At 36.1% G+C, this 16862-nt stretch overlaps 1 protein-coding gene across 3 annotated transcripts in view; it reads right to left on the bottom strand.

The window, feature by feature from the left end:
- Positions 1-16862, bottom strand: part of LOC144453778 (uncharacterized) — an 88562-nt gene that overhangs the window by 9574 nt on the left and 62126 nt on the right. For 2 of the 3 annotated variants that reach the window (XM_078145130.1, XM_078145131.1), the window contains exon 3: positions 1161-1222. The exons of the other annotated variant lie outside the window; for it this stretch is intronic. In XM_078145130.1, coding sequence (XP_078001256.1) covers positions 1191-1222 — 32 coding nt within the window. In that variant the 3' untranslated portion in view covers positions 1161-1190. The remainder of the gene's footprint in view (positions 1-1160; positions 1223-16862) is intronic. 3 annotated transcript variants of the gene reach the window in all.

The raw sequence follows: 16862 nt of genomic DNA, 5'->3' as shown, positions 1-16862 counted from the left end.
GGCGTGGAGGAACAGCAATCTAAAGGCTAAATCTGGTCAGTAATTAAACCATAGCTTAAGAATTCACTCTTACATTTCAAGAATCATTTCCATAAATTCTTTGTTTTGGCTATTGGGGGTATATTGTTTATACAAGCTTCAAATTTCATATAATTTGCTACATATATCAACCATAACAATGCACACCTGTCCTGTGAGGTTTGTCTTCATGGATTTCACTTTTGGTGTATTTATTGAAGATAAAAAGAGCATGTTTTGCTATACTTTTTGATAGTGATATATTATATGCATAATTAATGATTATTAATAATTGGACTACATTTTGGAATGTTTTGGTGCATCATACATCAACATAGCAAAGTGCACATGTACTTTAAAAGCTTTTAATGTGACATTTGCAATTCATGGATGTCACTTTTGGTGTATTTATTGAAGATAAAAAGAGCATGTTTTGCTATACTTTTTGATAGTGATATATTATTTGCATAATTAATGATTATTGATAATTGGACTACATTTTGGAATATTTTGGTGCATCATACATCAACATAGCAAAGTGCACATGTACTTTAAAAGCTTTTAATGTGACATTTGCATATATGTTCAAATTATATATATATTCATATAATTAATTTTCCAATTAAGGGGTACATCATGTATAATAGCTATAGCCTAGAATTTTGAATTCCATCTATGTGTATAGTAACAAAACAAATGGTTTGCCCTCACGGGAGGCATTCGGTTTAAATCTGGTTACTTAATTCCGTTTTAAAAAATGAAATGATGACTTGCCTAGTAAAATAAATAATGATATAAACATTGTATTGCAGCGATGTATTTTAATATTTCTCTGACGAAATTCCACTTCGCTCTTAAAACTATACGACTGGGAATCACAGGTAAAGATAGGTTTTGAAGATTTTGATCAAGGTAAACATAGTAAATATATCATCTTTGAAAAATTGATGGCCATAACAGTTTCAGAGCTACGTGAACTGCTTTCAAAGAGAAAAAAGGTGACAGTATAGAAATTATTTGCAAAAAATATGTATGATGAACGGCACATCTGCTCTATGCTATCTAGGCAGAGTACCTATCGTTCAACACTTAATCAACATTATGTACCTGAATTGTAATCTCTCATTTGTGGGTACACTTACCTGGTAAGAAAATTGTCAGTAGCTTTTTTTCTATTTATTATCCATCTCCTTCGTCATAATCCCTGTAATGAAGTATTTCAAATATCCTTGTGTAAAATTGGTAATGCAACTAAAACCCGACAATAAATAAATTTATTCAATGTCAACACTAGTCTCGGTTACCCTTCTGGGCAGGGTGTTCTGCCTACGAGACCTCCCCAAACATGAGTCTGGGAAAACCATGTTCTAACTACCCCGCGATGGAGGTCGTACAGTACATTTCTTCAAGCATAAAAAATGGGCTTACGAGGCCTGTTTGTTGTAATTCATTTTTATCAGTCACTTGAGCAGTGATAATCTGTACCCAAGTCGTTCAGCCTGTCCCCATGATGAACTGCTCTAGCAGCTATTTCCTTCGCGAACAAGTTGGACTGTGGTTTCCCAGACTCTCGTTTGGGGAGGTCTCGAAGGCAGAGCCCCCAGTGGCGAGAGTCGGGGTAACCGAGACTATGTCAACATATATGTTTAATTAATGTGCGTGGAGATGTGCTTGCCGAAATTATGCAAAAGAAAGTTTTCAAGTGTCGGGTTCTGGTCAATGATACGTAGGATGCATTGAATATTGTTCGAAAAACGGGGACTTCAATTCTTCCATAGGAAAGAGATCAGGGAAGAATCTCCCAGAGGCATTGATAAATTGCAAAAACAAAATAATTACTTAAACGTAATTGTCAACTAATGCCGTGGATATAGCTACTTTAGATAGTACATTTGCCTGTAAATTGAGCCCAACTACTTCTATCCACTCATTCCCCTTAAGCCGCACGACATGTATTGGATTTATACACTCAGTAAGTGCAGCACAACTTTTTATATTAAAATCAAGTTCCGCCGGCAATTAAATACAGACACAATTGGAAGCAGAGAGTGGGTTAAACTTACACAAACCGAATTCTGTTAAGTTTGCAATCCAATCTGACTTTGATACAAAGCACTAAGGGGATTATCTGTAATAAGTCATTTTTCGTCTCGCGGCAAATCCCACAAGATCCCACATTAGCCAGTGAGTTCATAGCAACCACATGAGGGTGGTCAAGCTGAAGTGTCAAACGCTTAGCAACACTATTCTCAAAGTCATCGCATGTATATCATATGATCTATCAAGCAAACCAAACTTTTAAAGTATGGTTGTAAAATGATTGCATATGGGGAATGCAAGTCTTTAATATGACCGGCACTACATGGATGGTGGTCACTTCATAGGATTCTCAAAACCAAAAACACAACCGGAGAAATGTCAGTGTTGGATAAAGGCCTGTTCCCAGGGCGATAACATTGCCTTACATAGTATCAAGGCATATATTTTCCTATACTTGCTACACTTTGTCGGAGGAAAGGAACCGGCAGACGATCACTCCGACCGAATATCTGCTAGTGCCATCCATGTACGGCTCGAGGTATTTAACTCACAATGTGTGAAAATAGGCCAAGTCTAGTACCATGCAGTGTACATGTGCATAGTCCTTGAGTACGAAAATGCGTCATCGCATCGTGTCAAATGCGCCTGATCTATTCTCGGATGTAATAAGTTTGCTCTTCAATATATTGCAACTTTTAAACTCAATCTTGAATGAGTACAGGCGAAGGGAGAATTCGTGACTTATTAGAAGTCACATGTGACTGAGAATGTGTTGTCAGGTACACGTACATCCCGCCGAGAATACGGTCCAGTAGTATATATGTAGACTGTTCATGAGGTCAAAGACTTCGATATGGCATGCTGTGTGGTATCACAGCAAATCGCTTACACCTAGGTTGTGGTTTATGAAACATACTTCCATAAAAAATTCAATAGCTTAGTCTTCGCTATATTCCATACTAATTAACATTAATCATTTAAAAGTAAGAGTTTTTATGTCAATATTTCACTAGTATTTTTAAATCGAGTGGTAACACTAGTTGTATCACTACTTAGAAAACGTATAAGGGTCCCACTACTAGAAATTTTAATTTCAATTTTCACATGGGTTTTAGAGGCACGTTTAATTTTTATACCATCTAACAAAGGGTCAAAATCACCTTCAATCTGTGTTTAGTTTTAAAAGGTCGATGGAATGGTGCCTTGTATCTGATATCTTTGGTCTTTTGCAGAGTGACAGTCTCCAGCTCAAGACTAGTGTAGTTTCATTGTCTTTTGGTTTTAAACCAAGAGCTTGTTTCCTGTTTGTAGTAGTATGTTCCAGTAGTAACCTGATATTAACAATGCCACTCTCTCAGGTTTGACAATACCATTCTCTTGGAGAATGCCAATGTCGTTGACCCTCATATCTATGATATAATAAGTTTGTGCATCCTTGAGTACAAACTGTGAGTCCGGGTTGAGCCGCAGCACAAGGGGGACATTTTTTCACAACATCACTATCACCCCTTTACCTTTCAGGGTCTCTATACGATTCTGGGGAATATCGTAAGATGACCACTTGTTATTCACCCATGTCAACCGAAACAGGGTTGGGTTGTTCTGCTGGGCCAACAGGTGATTTACAGGATCGATGTCTGTGAGTGCACCCAGAGAAGTCTATCTTGAGAACCAGTTGAAACTTTATCCCTCTGAGGTTTAGGATCTCATGCCAATTTCCGGTGGGTTATGGAGTATACGATTCTAAGAAGGCTCGGCGGTCTGCACTGAGTTTGTGCCCCGCGGGAATATCCATCTGTCACCCTCTGAGAAAGCTCATCATTTCCCAAGGGGTTTGAATGAAGATGAGGTCCTCTCGTTGTTCTTGCAGTTCAAGGACCTCCTTCTGGTAGTCCCCGACTGTCCTTATTTTTAGAGTAGGGAAGGGGTCAAACGCCTCCAGAATGGTTTTTCACTTTTTCTCCTTCTTTTTTTGAGGTGGGACAGATGGTCGGTGTGCTTGATGTGCTGGAAGCAGGGGTTTGAGTAAGCGTCGTATACCTTATCCAATGACATTTCTGCAAACAGCAGTCATCCATTGCTGCCATATTGTGGTATACTCAATAGTTCAAATATCTCTAAAAATATTTACAAGACATCTATTGCAGCAACATGTCTAAATTCATTTCTAACACTGCGATGTTTGTCATGCTAACCCTTGCCGGTACAAGGTCTTCTTCCTGAACCCTTGTGTAGGTGATCAGCCAGGGGGATTTTACAATACTTTCCAAGACAGCTCTTTCCGCATAATTGTGTATATCGAAGTTGAAGCCAATCACAATTATTTGTACCTTTCATTTATCTCAGGTATATCCTCAGTCAAAGTGTTTCTAATTGAGGCATTGTGTATCTGTATACCCATTTAGTTTGTATATAATTATCATTTTTCTGAAACTCCAGTGATTTATATATCTTTAATAACTTCTGATGGGTTTTTGTTCAAATATTTTACTTGTTGTGTAGGTCAATAATTGTTTGTAATTTCTATATTGACCCTTAAAGGCATTCTTTTTTATCAGATAGTTTGAAATTTGCATTTATTATACTCAATATCACAGGCACATCAGCCACTCTAGACATAAAAGCAGGTATAGCCGACACCGCTGCTAAAATCGTTGTAGAAGTTAATGTATCAGAAGTTATTAGTATCATGGCTTTATGCACGCCACCAAGCACTTTGCATGATCTTCTGTAAGCACTACAAACCCGTTAATTAATTCCTTGATACTTTGTATCTTTTCACTTAGCATATCTTATTTAATTTTAGGATATATTAATTTTTTTTCAATATTATTTATGTATGTATATTAATTGGGGTTCTTCTGGTCTAGAAAGACCCATCGGTTCTTTTTGCGTAATTAAGTTGTAAACCACTCCTGGGAGGCTCCCTAGGGGTGGGTAGGTTTACAGAAGTTCTGGTTTCGAAACCCTAATTAATATAAACTGATTTCCAAAACAAGCATAGTGGGTGCAATTCGTAACTGACAAATTTAAGTGTGACGTAAATATCGCCCTTAAATGACCTTTACTGTGTCACTGTGAAGATGCTGTCTATGTGTTTGAGAAGGCTGGAAGTTAGGGGTGTGTTTTTTTTTGTTTTTTTTTTTTGTTGTTTTTTTTTTTTGGGGGGGGGGGCTGAGAGGGCTTATATAAAATCTGGCCCAAAAGCATCTTTAGGGACCGGTCAGTTTCTCCAGCCTAGGGGAGGGGGGTGAATTCTTAAATTGGGCCGACAAAAAGTCACTGATCGCCCCCCTCCCCCTATCTGTAAAACCAAAAACAGGCTGACCCCCCATATCACATAATTCTAAAACATGATCACCCGCCCATATATAATATTCATGATCTCTTATGGGGGTCCTAGGTCTCTCCCTAAAAGCCCAGGAGGTTATTAACTCTGTTCAGTCATTTTCAGAAAATAATTTCCAAGCTTTACAAGAGACATCACCAACATGTAAAAAGCAGCTACATAGGGTTGGAATATTTTTGAAGTTTGATAGCATCTTGATAGTAAAAGGTAGGGGGAAGAGCTTGAGACTGGGATATGTACACCTCATGTGGTCGTTGGGGGGGTGGCAGTCCTAAACTTAATCCATGCATTACAAGACAGCACCATCAAGTATCAGAAACTATTCTTTATAACTTACATAGGGTTGAAATATGTTCTTAAAATGTAAAATGGCATCATTATAGTAAAGCTTAGCACATCTAATGTTAGTATCATTGGTAGGGGAGATGTGGAGTTTAAGGCAATTTTACATCGATATCTTTAAAAGACACTATCATCTCAAATTAGAATAGGGTGAAAATATTTTAATACCATTATTCCAGTAAAAAGATTTTTTGTGCATCGGATTGCTGGTTGAATGCATGAGTGACCTCTGGGGGTGGGGAGTTTTTTGCTTCTATTAAGGCAATAATGTTTAGGTTATTCATAGCCTTTGAGGTAATATTTCCAAGCTTCGAAAAGCTGAAGTAAATGTAAGTTTTAAATGAGTTTCCCATATCACACAAAAATGGGCCCGTAACACTTGGTATAGGGGCATTAATATTGCATGTATAGTAAAGTCATCGGTATGTTACAGAACTTTAGATGGTCATACCTAGTGTATAATAGAAACTGGAATCTGATGAGATGTGGTAATTTGCAGTATCAATAACATGTAGTGTCCAAAATGAATCTATGAAGATTACCATTACAAAACCTTCAAGTTCAGTTTTGCCCCAAAGTGCAATATAAGTGACGCATTGATTGTGAAACAGCCAAGCATTTACATGACATGTTCTGTAACTAGTATGGTAGCTAGGTAATACATGTATATGTATATTGTATAGTTATGTTTGAACTAATAAGTAATATTAAAGAATACATGTAAGAAACAGAGACAAGAACAACTATTTACACGTACCACATTTCAGACAAGGCTATATGCCATTGTAGAAAATGATTTTTTCTTCCATCACAATCTAAAACACGATGACCCCTATCCACAATTTTCAAAACAGCATGACACCCCCCCCCCCCCGCCAATTTCAAAAAGAGGGTGACTCCCCTACCAATCCACCGCCCCCTCCCCCAGGCCGAAGAAACTGACCGGCCCCTTATGTATACTACTCGGTCCTACTATAGTGTTCGTCGACCATGGTCGAGTCGACAAAATAGCTCTAAACTCTCGATTTAAAAGACATAGAAGCAACTGAAACATTTACAGAACATATATAGCCTAAATATAGCCAAGAGCAGACATCAATCCCAGGTGAAGTTATTCTGTGACCGAAAAACAACAATCCATGACGGTTTTCCCCCATTAGCCTTTCAAGTGATACAAACCCGACTTGGTGAGCCAGCAGCTCGGGTATAAAAAAACATTGTTTGCATATCTAAAGCTGTTTGCAATGTCACTGATAATAGGGTCAATAAAACTGATAACAACTGATATAACATATATTGACTTTAGCTTTGCCTGATATGATTTACTGCTTGAAAATAGTCTTACACTGTGAACTACACTTTTGAATTACAGTGATCTTGGAGAGAGAAAATAGCTGTACAATGAAATATGCCACTTGTTCTTCGTTAAAATAAAGATGGTAGGATATTGACTTGCAAATGAAAATTAATTCAAACTTGTATTAATTCAAATGGCTTCTCACTTACTATGCGAATTAACACCTATGCGTGCACATAGCTAGCATGACTTTCCTGCTTTCCCTTGCAGTGCAGTAATGCACATGAACGAATGAAGTTCCTACTAAATCAGTGCGGTTCGACACTGTACTAGTATTTTCCCATTTTCCATATGCTCTGTTAAATTCCATCACTGTATCAGTATGGTCACTTTCACATTTGATTGGGGAGAAATTATAGAAGCAGGTGACGAAGATGGTCGCTGGTCACTGGGGAAAAGTACACACAGTTCACGCAGACTGCAAAACAGAAATTACTTTCTGTGGATGTTTGGGTCAAAGCATTACCTTATCACCAAACTTGGTTCGAGCTTGGACTTGGACGCCTTATGTTGAGGATAAATGCTTTTGTCATTCTTCGGTCAAAAAATGGTAATTTCTTACTTCTTTCTTTGTGTCACATTTGTTTACACATGTAATTTTCAATAAAGGAGCGTCTAACTTGCGTAATAGCGTTAATAAACTGTCAAACATTTTATTTCGAAGTGTAGTGGAAGAAATAATAACTCTGGTTTGTGAGAATGTTACTGCACTACAGGAAAAGTGCGAAGTTGGCGTTTGTTTTCCTCAGATAGGGCGAGAAAAAAAACGTCATATCAAAACCATCAATTTACGGACATATTATTCCGCCAGTTCAGAGATAAACATTAACACTGAATAATTAAATCATTGCGTGATCAAGGTCTGTAGTAAACGAATCGAAACGTCGCATTCGTTTCCTATTTACCGTTCCAAAGTAACTATATTGTACTGTCCTATTGATTCTCGGAACCATGAACAATATATTCTCCATGGTTATGATTATCTCTGAACTATTGTTTGTTGTTTTGTTACATTATAAAAGGCAACTAGGATGGGACATTTTCAGAATTCATTTGAGAATTATCCATGTACATTGTATACATGTAATTGGTGTGATGTGATATGTACATGTCTCCCTGTAATTGCTATGAATGCATGGGAAATATACTGTTGTGTTGTTCATGTTGTTATTGTAAATGTACAATATTTTACTTGTAACATTGATGGGGCTGTAGGAATCATAAAAATTTCAACGTCAGCTAATCAATTTCAGTGTCAGATAGGATTCTGTCATGTAGTATGTGAAGTGAAAGTACACAAATATCTTTTAAAGAACTGAACCGACTTCAAAAGTGTAGGTTTGAGATGTGTGTGTGTGTATGTGTGAGTACAAAATTCTTAAGACATCTACAAAGAAATGACTATCACCAAGTTATGATGATCAGGTGACTTTTACATGTATGCAGATGTACATGAAATATAATGATCAAATCGTGTTCTGCATTTCCGGTTGGAAAAAGTAATGGAATGAAAATATAACAATATCAAGTTGGAATGTATTCGTTATAAAAGATTTCCCCACTTACAGTTTGCGACTGGCATTTGATTTGTTGAAACCTATTGGTATGGAAAACTAATTTTGTGCAAGTGATGTGGATTAATTGGCATCAAATCTCCTGCTTTATAATGCTTGTCTGAAATGAGAGCATTGCCAAGACATAGAACATGCCTAATGCTCCATGTAAATATATATACTTTGATGAAAGTTTATGTAAAATATAGGTGGTCAGACCCCAGGCATCTTGATTCTTGATCAAAATCGGCCACATTTAAGGAAAAATAAGCAATATGGAAAGACAGTATAGCAGTGATATATCTAGGGTATAAGTTCAAGGTGTCGAAACTTTGTTTTGTTCATGAATGAAGGAAGTGTCAGGCGTGGTCATTGTAAGTGTAGGATGGTGTTAATTTTAATTCGATGACTGAACAGTTCATTCTCACTTTAATACCTTTGGAGACTGCAGTTTATCGAAATCATTGCTGATGAGAATGCATTCTTTATTATAGGCAAAAAAAGACACAGAAGAAGGAGTGTTCCTGACATAACTTCTAGGTTTGTTGCTGGAGACATGGTTTATAACAGTGAAAATAAAGCCATCGTGATTGAGGTCATTGTCCAATCAGAAAAGTGATTTTAACAACTGGTAGTGAAGTAATAGAATGCATTGTAATGTACATGTCAACTTATTTGATTCAGATTCAAAGACTGTCACTTTGTCAAAAACAGCAAAGAAAACATAGTACTATTAGTTTATTTCCATGCCTGGGAACTGCGTTCATGATTTTGTTTTGTTTTGTTTTGTACCATACATTGAACAATGTTTCAACATGTTACTTATACTTAATTGCTCATTATTGCTTTAACAAAAACACTGTTCCAGAGATTGGAGATTCCAAGCTTCAGTGTTATTTTTTCCATGTCAAATGTGATTGAATAATTCATGTTCCAATTCATTAGACCTTTCAAAATATAATAGAGAATCTGAGTGATCTGATCAGTTTGATAGACTGGACTCCAGTTTGTGATTGTAATGGTTTAGATCCAAACAAGTGTACATTAAATATCGCATATATCAAGGCCAGAAAAAACAAAAAATGTTGGTCAACGGGTAACCTAACCCATCACATTGGGTAGGTAGGTCGATTTCATTTTTTCACAATGCTTGACAAGGGTAAAACAAACCATATATAATGATAGCAAAATATTTCAGGTCGAGTTCAGATATTGTAGCTCTTCTCAACCGCTCTTCTAAAAAAATGTTCAGCCCTGCCAAATGAAACTCAAGCATTATGTTAGCCACCCCTTCTGTCACCTACACTACAGTGGAGATATAAAATCATATGGTACAATGATGCATAAAAATATCAGTGATAGCCAACTACAATGATGAGATTACTTTACACAGGATGTGGATTTCACATGCATAAGGAGATGTCTCTAATTAGCTCTAACCTATACAGGGAGGTACTTTAATAGCCAGAAACCTTCCATCTTGTTTTGGGAGAAAGACAATTATCACCTTGATTGCTACTGATTGGAAGGAGACAACTCCAAAGGTGAAAAAAATTGCAAATAAGACAGTGTAGGAGGCCATTTATAGAGGCATACATTATCAAACCATACACATAATTTAAAGTCTTACAATGCTGGAATATGGTAATAAAATACCAGAACTGAAACAAATATGCTATGCATTGCATATTATCAGGAAGTGTATTTTGTTGTGGCAAAGCAGAAAGATATTTTGCGGATGTGCACTTGGTAAGTGACTTCTGAAGTTTAATTTGGTTCCGAATAAAGAGCAAAACATTTCAAGACTTTCAGACTTTTGATGGCCCGATGACTGCTCAGCTAGCCCACTCCAATTGTCGTAAACTTTTGTTCCATTCTTTTTAGTGCACATTGGATATACAACAGCTTAATTTAATCTCAATTCATGCTTGTATGCATCATCAAAGCCAAGTAAATCATTATATAAGATATTGTATAATTTGGAATAGACTCAATTGTATATCGTTACATGTACTATTCAGAAAATATAAAGGAATATCCTTAATTTTGAAAAAAAAAATGCGAAGCCCGCATGAGAATATATTGTCAATCACCAGGAAAATATGTATTGGTAGGCTGAACAGCTTTTTCATTTTTTCTGTTGTAGTTGCCGAAAAGATGTCACGTTCAAAGTAAAAAAATGGATGGTGCTTTCTCAAATAAGTAACAACAAAATAATCATTTTCTTTACCCAACTCCCAAAACTTGTATGGCCTCGTTTATGTCGGAACCAAAGGTGGACTCAGTGAATTCTCCCTGTCATTATCATTGTAATGGAAATTAAAGTTTGGATGTCGAATTCAGGGCCATTATTTCCATAGCAAATTGTCGCTTCAAACTGAATTGTGGAATAACGCTAGTGTGAGTGTGAAATGAGATAATTATATCAAACAACATTTTAACCAAAGGCAACGTCGAATACAATTATTGAAAGTGAATCTTCAAAGAGTGGATCTTAAACTGCGTACCTAGTTTAATAGTTTTTCAGGGCCACCAAATATTCCAAAAAGAGATCTGCCGTTTTTTTCTTCCGTAAGGAAGAGCTGTATTTAGTGGGTGGAAGTCTGTGTGTGTGTCTGTGTGTCTGTCTGTGTCACCGTTTTCTCCATAACGGCTGGCTCAATTGAAATGAAATTTTGGAGACGTATTCCGTAGGGTAATGGCAAGACTTGATTAGGTTTTGGTTAAAGTTACATGAATATTAATGAGCAATTTGCGTACTTAGTCGATCAATCGTCTGGTCGCACACGTGCTTAGTTTTGAAAGTGCACCACCAACGTCGATGTAAGATAAACCAGGAAGCTATGGTACAGATACACGCTATTCTAAACTGAGAAAGACTATGTTTTCAGGGGTTTCAAGTGTTTGTACTGATATTTTCATTGAATCTGAAGATTATTTCATCAAAGCAAGGTGAGCACTGAAAATACACATCATCGGTAAGCTTTATTGCAAAAATATACAGTCACAATCGTCTGCTCACTTCACACCTTTCATGCATGTATATGATTTGGAGCAGATGGTGCGTCTGTTAATCTCAATCAAAACAAGAATGTATATACTTTACCAAGGGAAGGAGTAGGGCAATAATACTGTATCACTTCATGTATTAAAGTTGTTCAACTGTTACAATGCGTACCATGAAGTATGTTTTAAACTTTCTGATGCGTAATAGCAATGTTATGCAGGTTTCAATTTCGTTTCTTATTTGCCATGGAAACGGGTGTACATATCCTGGGTATGTAGGGGATCACAAAAGCTGAGTGCAGTTGAGGATGGCAAGCTCTCCTGGTATTTGAACAACGTTTTTGACAACTAACTTTTACTGGGACTTGAAAACATCACAGATGTAGAGATAAATTTCTTGCATAAATCATGAAATTGTAAGACAACTTTTACGGAATGCATTCAGTTTAAATCTGGTATCAGTATGAAATGTTTTAATATAAGGAACAAGATGTAAATGAGATCGAGCGCATCTTCAGAGTCACTGTATGCAGCATAGCAGGCGACCTCAGATTGAACGACGTTTTTCGTCTTTTTTTTGAGTTACACTCGCTGACATTATAATTGCCACTTGCTATCTTCAAATGAAGGAGACTTTCAAGACTACTGTTACTCACAGAAAATGCACAGTGGTCAGTGCATGTGCGCACTGCTTTTGTACTTTCCCTCACAAAGAATTTTTAATTTTTTGCACAAAGTTACAATTTTTAACTGGACACATTTTTATTCAAAGTTAAGCCAGCGTACAATATAGATATAAGATACAAATTAGGGTGGAGTCAGTGTACAGTCACTTTAGTGAACCATCAATTTAAATCACGCATACTAGGAATCATCATTTAATAACATCACTATGTATTCAAGAAGTAGCTTTCTTTCTTCCAAAATCTCGGGGGGGGGGGGGCAGCTGCCCCCCCCCCCCCTTGGTGTACGGTACTGCCATGTGAAACAATCAACGAAATTCTCAATAAAAATTGTAAAAGTTCCAAAATTCCAAGTAAAATTGAATGTGAATCGAGGGATGCCATGCCTTAACATTGGAGAAGTCGATAGCTGATGAATTTATTAAATATTCACAGGTACGGGCTCAAAACTTGCTTCTCAAATTGAATCAGATCTAGATTTTTCAGTTTATCTTACACAAAATTCCAAAATCTCTTTTTACTTCCAACCTGTCAATGACGAAGATGTGTTTAATGACATCATAACACTAAACCCGAAAAAAATCTTCTGGTTTTGATAATATTCATCCCAGTGTTACATTAGTCAGCCAATTGTACATATTATAAACCTTTCATTCAAATGTGTTTCCCGATCGTCTGGAAATTGCTTTAAGTAACTCACTTCTACAATTTCAGTTCTACCTATTTTCAGTAAATTATTTGAGAAACTTGTCAATAAACAAATCATGCCTTTCCTTGAGAAGTTCAACATTTGAGTGATGCTCAATTTGGTTTGATAAGAGAAGTACTAAATTGACATTTCTGGATCTTGTCACGGGCGTCACACAGCACTTACTTGATGGTTGCTGTAATTTGGTGTTTGTATTGATTTGAAGAAAGCTTTTGACGGGACTGACCATAACATTTTGATCAGAAATATGAAAATTTATGGTTGTAGAGGTGTAGTTTCAAATCGGTGCAGTAGCTACCTTTCAAATAGAAAACAATTTGTCAAGATCCCAAGGGGTGAATTTTAGGTCCCCTTCTTTTGATATTATATATAAACGATGTTTCTACATGTGCAGATGCATTTGATTTAAAGCTTTTTTGCTGACGATGCTGCTTTAATTCGTTCTTTAATACTCATACAATTAACTTGCCCAACAATTATTATCAAGGAAAATTCAATAAATTTAAGGGATTAATTGGTATAAGGCAAATAAAACTTACAAATAAAGTTACAAAACAAATGTTGCTATTTTTCAAAACTAACAAGATAAATTACTGTTATTGACAGTTTACAAATTGATAATGCTTCTTTAAAAAGAGTAGACTTGTGGAGACATATTTGGGCATTGATGTCGACTACAATCTAACATGGATAGAACATGTACAAAAACTAATCTCAAAAACAGTGGTTCCAGAGTTGTTTTGAAAAGGAAATTGCTACATTACACGTTTGCTCAGATTTTTATTTCACGTTTACGTAGCTTACTCTAAGTGCATGTACTATTTTTCGATTATGTATAAAAATAATATTAAGATTTTCAAAACATTCTTGCTGAGTGTAATATTATTCACAAAACTATATTGAGGTAATGTTTAATCAATTGGCCAGACGTCTTGTTAGCTCTATTAGAGCTATTTGTTATGTCTTTCACTATTGTAACTTTAGCCTCTGTAAGTGTACATTTGATTATTCATACATTAGTGAAAATAAAGCAATGCAACTATATTGGTTTTAGAGCATATGGAGACTCAAGCTAGGTAATCATTGCCTTCAAGTATTGCAAATCACACAATCTTAGTCAAAGTATTTTTAATCAAGGTCAATCAGAGGTGACCAGACATTGGAGTACATTATGTACACTATTACTACACCTGGTATGACACTGTTCTAACATTCCATCTCATTTAGATTCCTAAGTATTAAAGCTTTTGAGTTATTTGGCAAATTATGACAGTTCACTACAAATATAACCACCATCTAGTAAATGGTTGTATGCCCACCAAATGTAATGGTGGTATACATGTATATCTTGTTCTCAATTACTTTAGACATGATTTTTAAAAAGTTGGCCATAAATAAATGGTAAAGACTTATTGCAGTAAGCAAGAAATAGTTTGATTTTGATAATTGACCCTAAGGTCAAGGTCAAAAGACATTTATAGTTGAAAATCTTAATTGAATTAACAAAGAATCCAGAAAAGAAATTATTAATTTAGTAATGATGAAAGTGGCTAAATAAGTCTTTTATTGAACATGAAACTACACATGAATTAAGTATTGATTTAAATAAAATAACAAAATTGTGTTACATACTTATACTGTAATAAGCTTTAATGATCTATTTTTCACTCCAGGAACAATTGTGCTGTGTACCTTTGTCCTTCAATTCTGTCCCTTCGGTTTGTTAGATGATGGTATTCATTCATATGTTTATGACTCTAAAAATGTTATATAAAACATACTTAAACATTCAATATTGAGATTTGAACCATGTCTGACAGGTTTACGAGAGAGGATTTGGAGACTGGAGGTAATTGTGCCAAAGAATTTATGTCTGAAAGTTGATGAGAGGGTGTGGTAAGGTAATGTCCCAGAACTGAAAATCGGTCGGTACAAAACATAGATACTAACTGAATTTCATTTTTGAGATCCAAAGATCTACCATCAGAATTCACTAGTCAATATTTAGTCAAAGCTTTCAACACAGTCGCACTACTGTGCTCTACACATGGGTACAACCATGCTAGGACTTTGACTGCTGACTTTGTTCTAGTGACTGGTCGGCACAAAACGTAGGCCAGGTCAGGAATAGACTAAACATTTTTTTTTCGATTCACGTTCACATTCACATTCGGATCCAAAGATCAGTCATCTGTTTTTATTTGCAATATATATTGGTTTCACGACAATTCCACCTTCTCTTTTATAAATGATAATGCAACAACATAAGTACTCCAATATGTTCACATTCTGTTGAAAACGTCTGTAAGTACTCTGAACACTTTTTCTTGACAGCCATTAATTACCTATTTTAAATACCTCTCACATGGAGCATGCGCAGTTAGATGTGTTGTAGAGTGTGTAGTTGGCAAGTAACAATCAAAGCCTATTTGTTATATGTTACATTGCATACACAATAAGTGAGGATAAATTTGTTCGCCAATTACGGAAATCCACAATTACAAAGTATAGAATTTACCCACCACCTTACCTGATGTTTCATTGACCTTTGATGCAACATATGTGTTAGCCTTGATTACTTAGACTCTTGCCATTGGGGGATCCACCCCACATAACAACTGGGATGGAGCCCTGAATGACAAGAGTCTGGGTAACTGAGACTACATATATGTATCAATATATATTGAAGCATAATTTGTATATTCATATAAAACATAGAATATAAGGCTAACTATATAATAGTATTACACACAATGTTTCAACTGTTACATTCTAACGACTATTACTATACTTATATCTCCCACTAAATAACCTTTATTTGATCGTTTCGTCTGGAATGTGCTTACATTAACATGGCGTCTCAACTAACAAATTAGGACGTATGGGGGGGGGGCATCATTATTTATCTTTGGGGATGACACACTTAGACTAATAATCCAAGACGTTTTGCTCTTGAAGGGGCAGTTGTCACTTCATTTAGACAAATGGCCATTTGGCCATTTTTCTTTATTTTGCATGTGAAAATTACTAAAGTACTTGTAGTTGGCAAAACGTACTTTATTCTTAAATGTACACAGTACATACAAGAACGAGTAATGAAATCCATATGAAAAAATGTAATTCCTACAACAGCAGACACTAGTATAATTGGGTGACGATTTTGAAAACCAAGAGAAATGATGGTGAAGTGCTGGGAAAGAATAACCTGACAGTTAATCGAAAATCTACACCAAACATATTGACGGACTCACATCTTTGGATCTGAATGTGAATCCAAAAAATAAATATTCAGTTGATATCTGGCCTGGCCTTTGCCCGTGTTTTGTACCGACTGCATATAGGCCATGTACTCGTGTATGAAATGGTTTATGCAAACTGGGTTAATTATTTAAGCAATAAACCACTCCCTGGGGACGTTTGACCCTTATATTGAAAAAAATCGAAACAAGTTAAGATGTAACATTATACTTTCATTTTGACCCCGAATATTTTGCATAAATAATGAAGCTGCGTGCCTTCAAGACATCAACTCTAAACGTTGACAATGAACGCCATATGTCGTGCAGTGACTGGATTTATTTTATCTGTACTTTGATCGGTAAAAGTACAGTTATTAATAAACCTCCTGTTTGACTCGATAACTTGACATGGTTTGTATACGGCTTGCTGCGTCTTCGCGACTCGGTGGACTGAGAAGGTACACAAGGCGACAGGTTGAGTACATGTTTTTAAGTTATGTCAGTAGACTTTTTGGTTTGTGGATTTCCCTCTCGGATTGATGACTGATACCCTAGGACAGGATCCT

This window comes from Glandiceps talaboti, chromosome 2 (genome assembly GCF_964340395.1).
Source record: "Glandiceps talaboti chromosome 2, keGlaTala1.1, whole genome shotgun sequence".
Taxonomy (NCBI): Eukaryota; Metazoa; Hemichordata; class Enteropneusta; family Spengelidae; genus Glandiceps; species Glandiceps talaboti.
The sequence above is the reverse complement of the archived record's forward strand: the minus strand, read 5'-3'. Positions and strand labels throughout refer to the sequence as shown.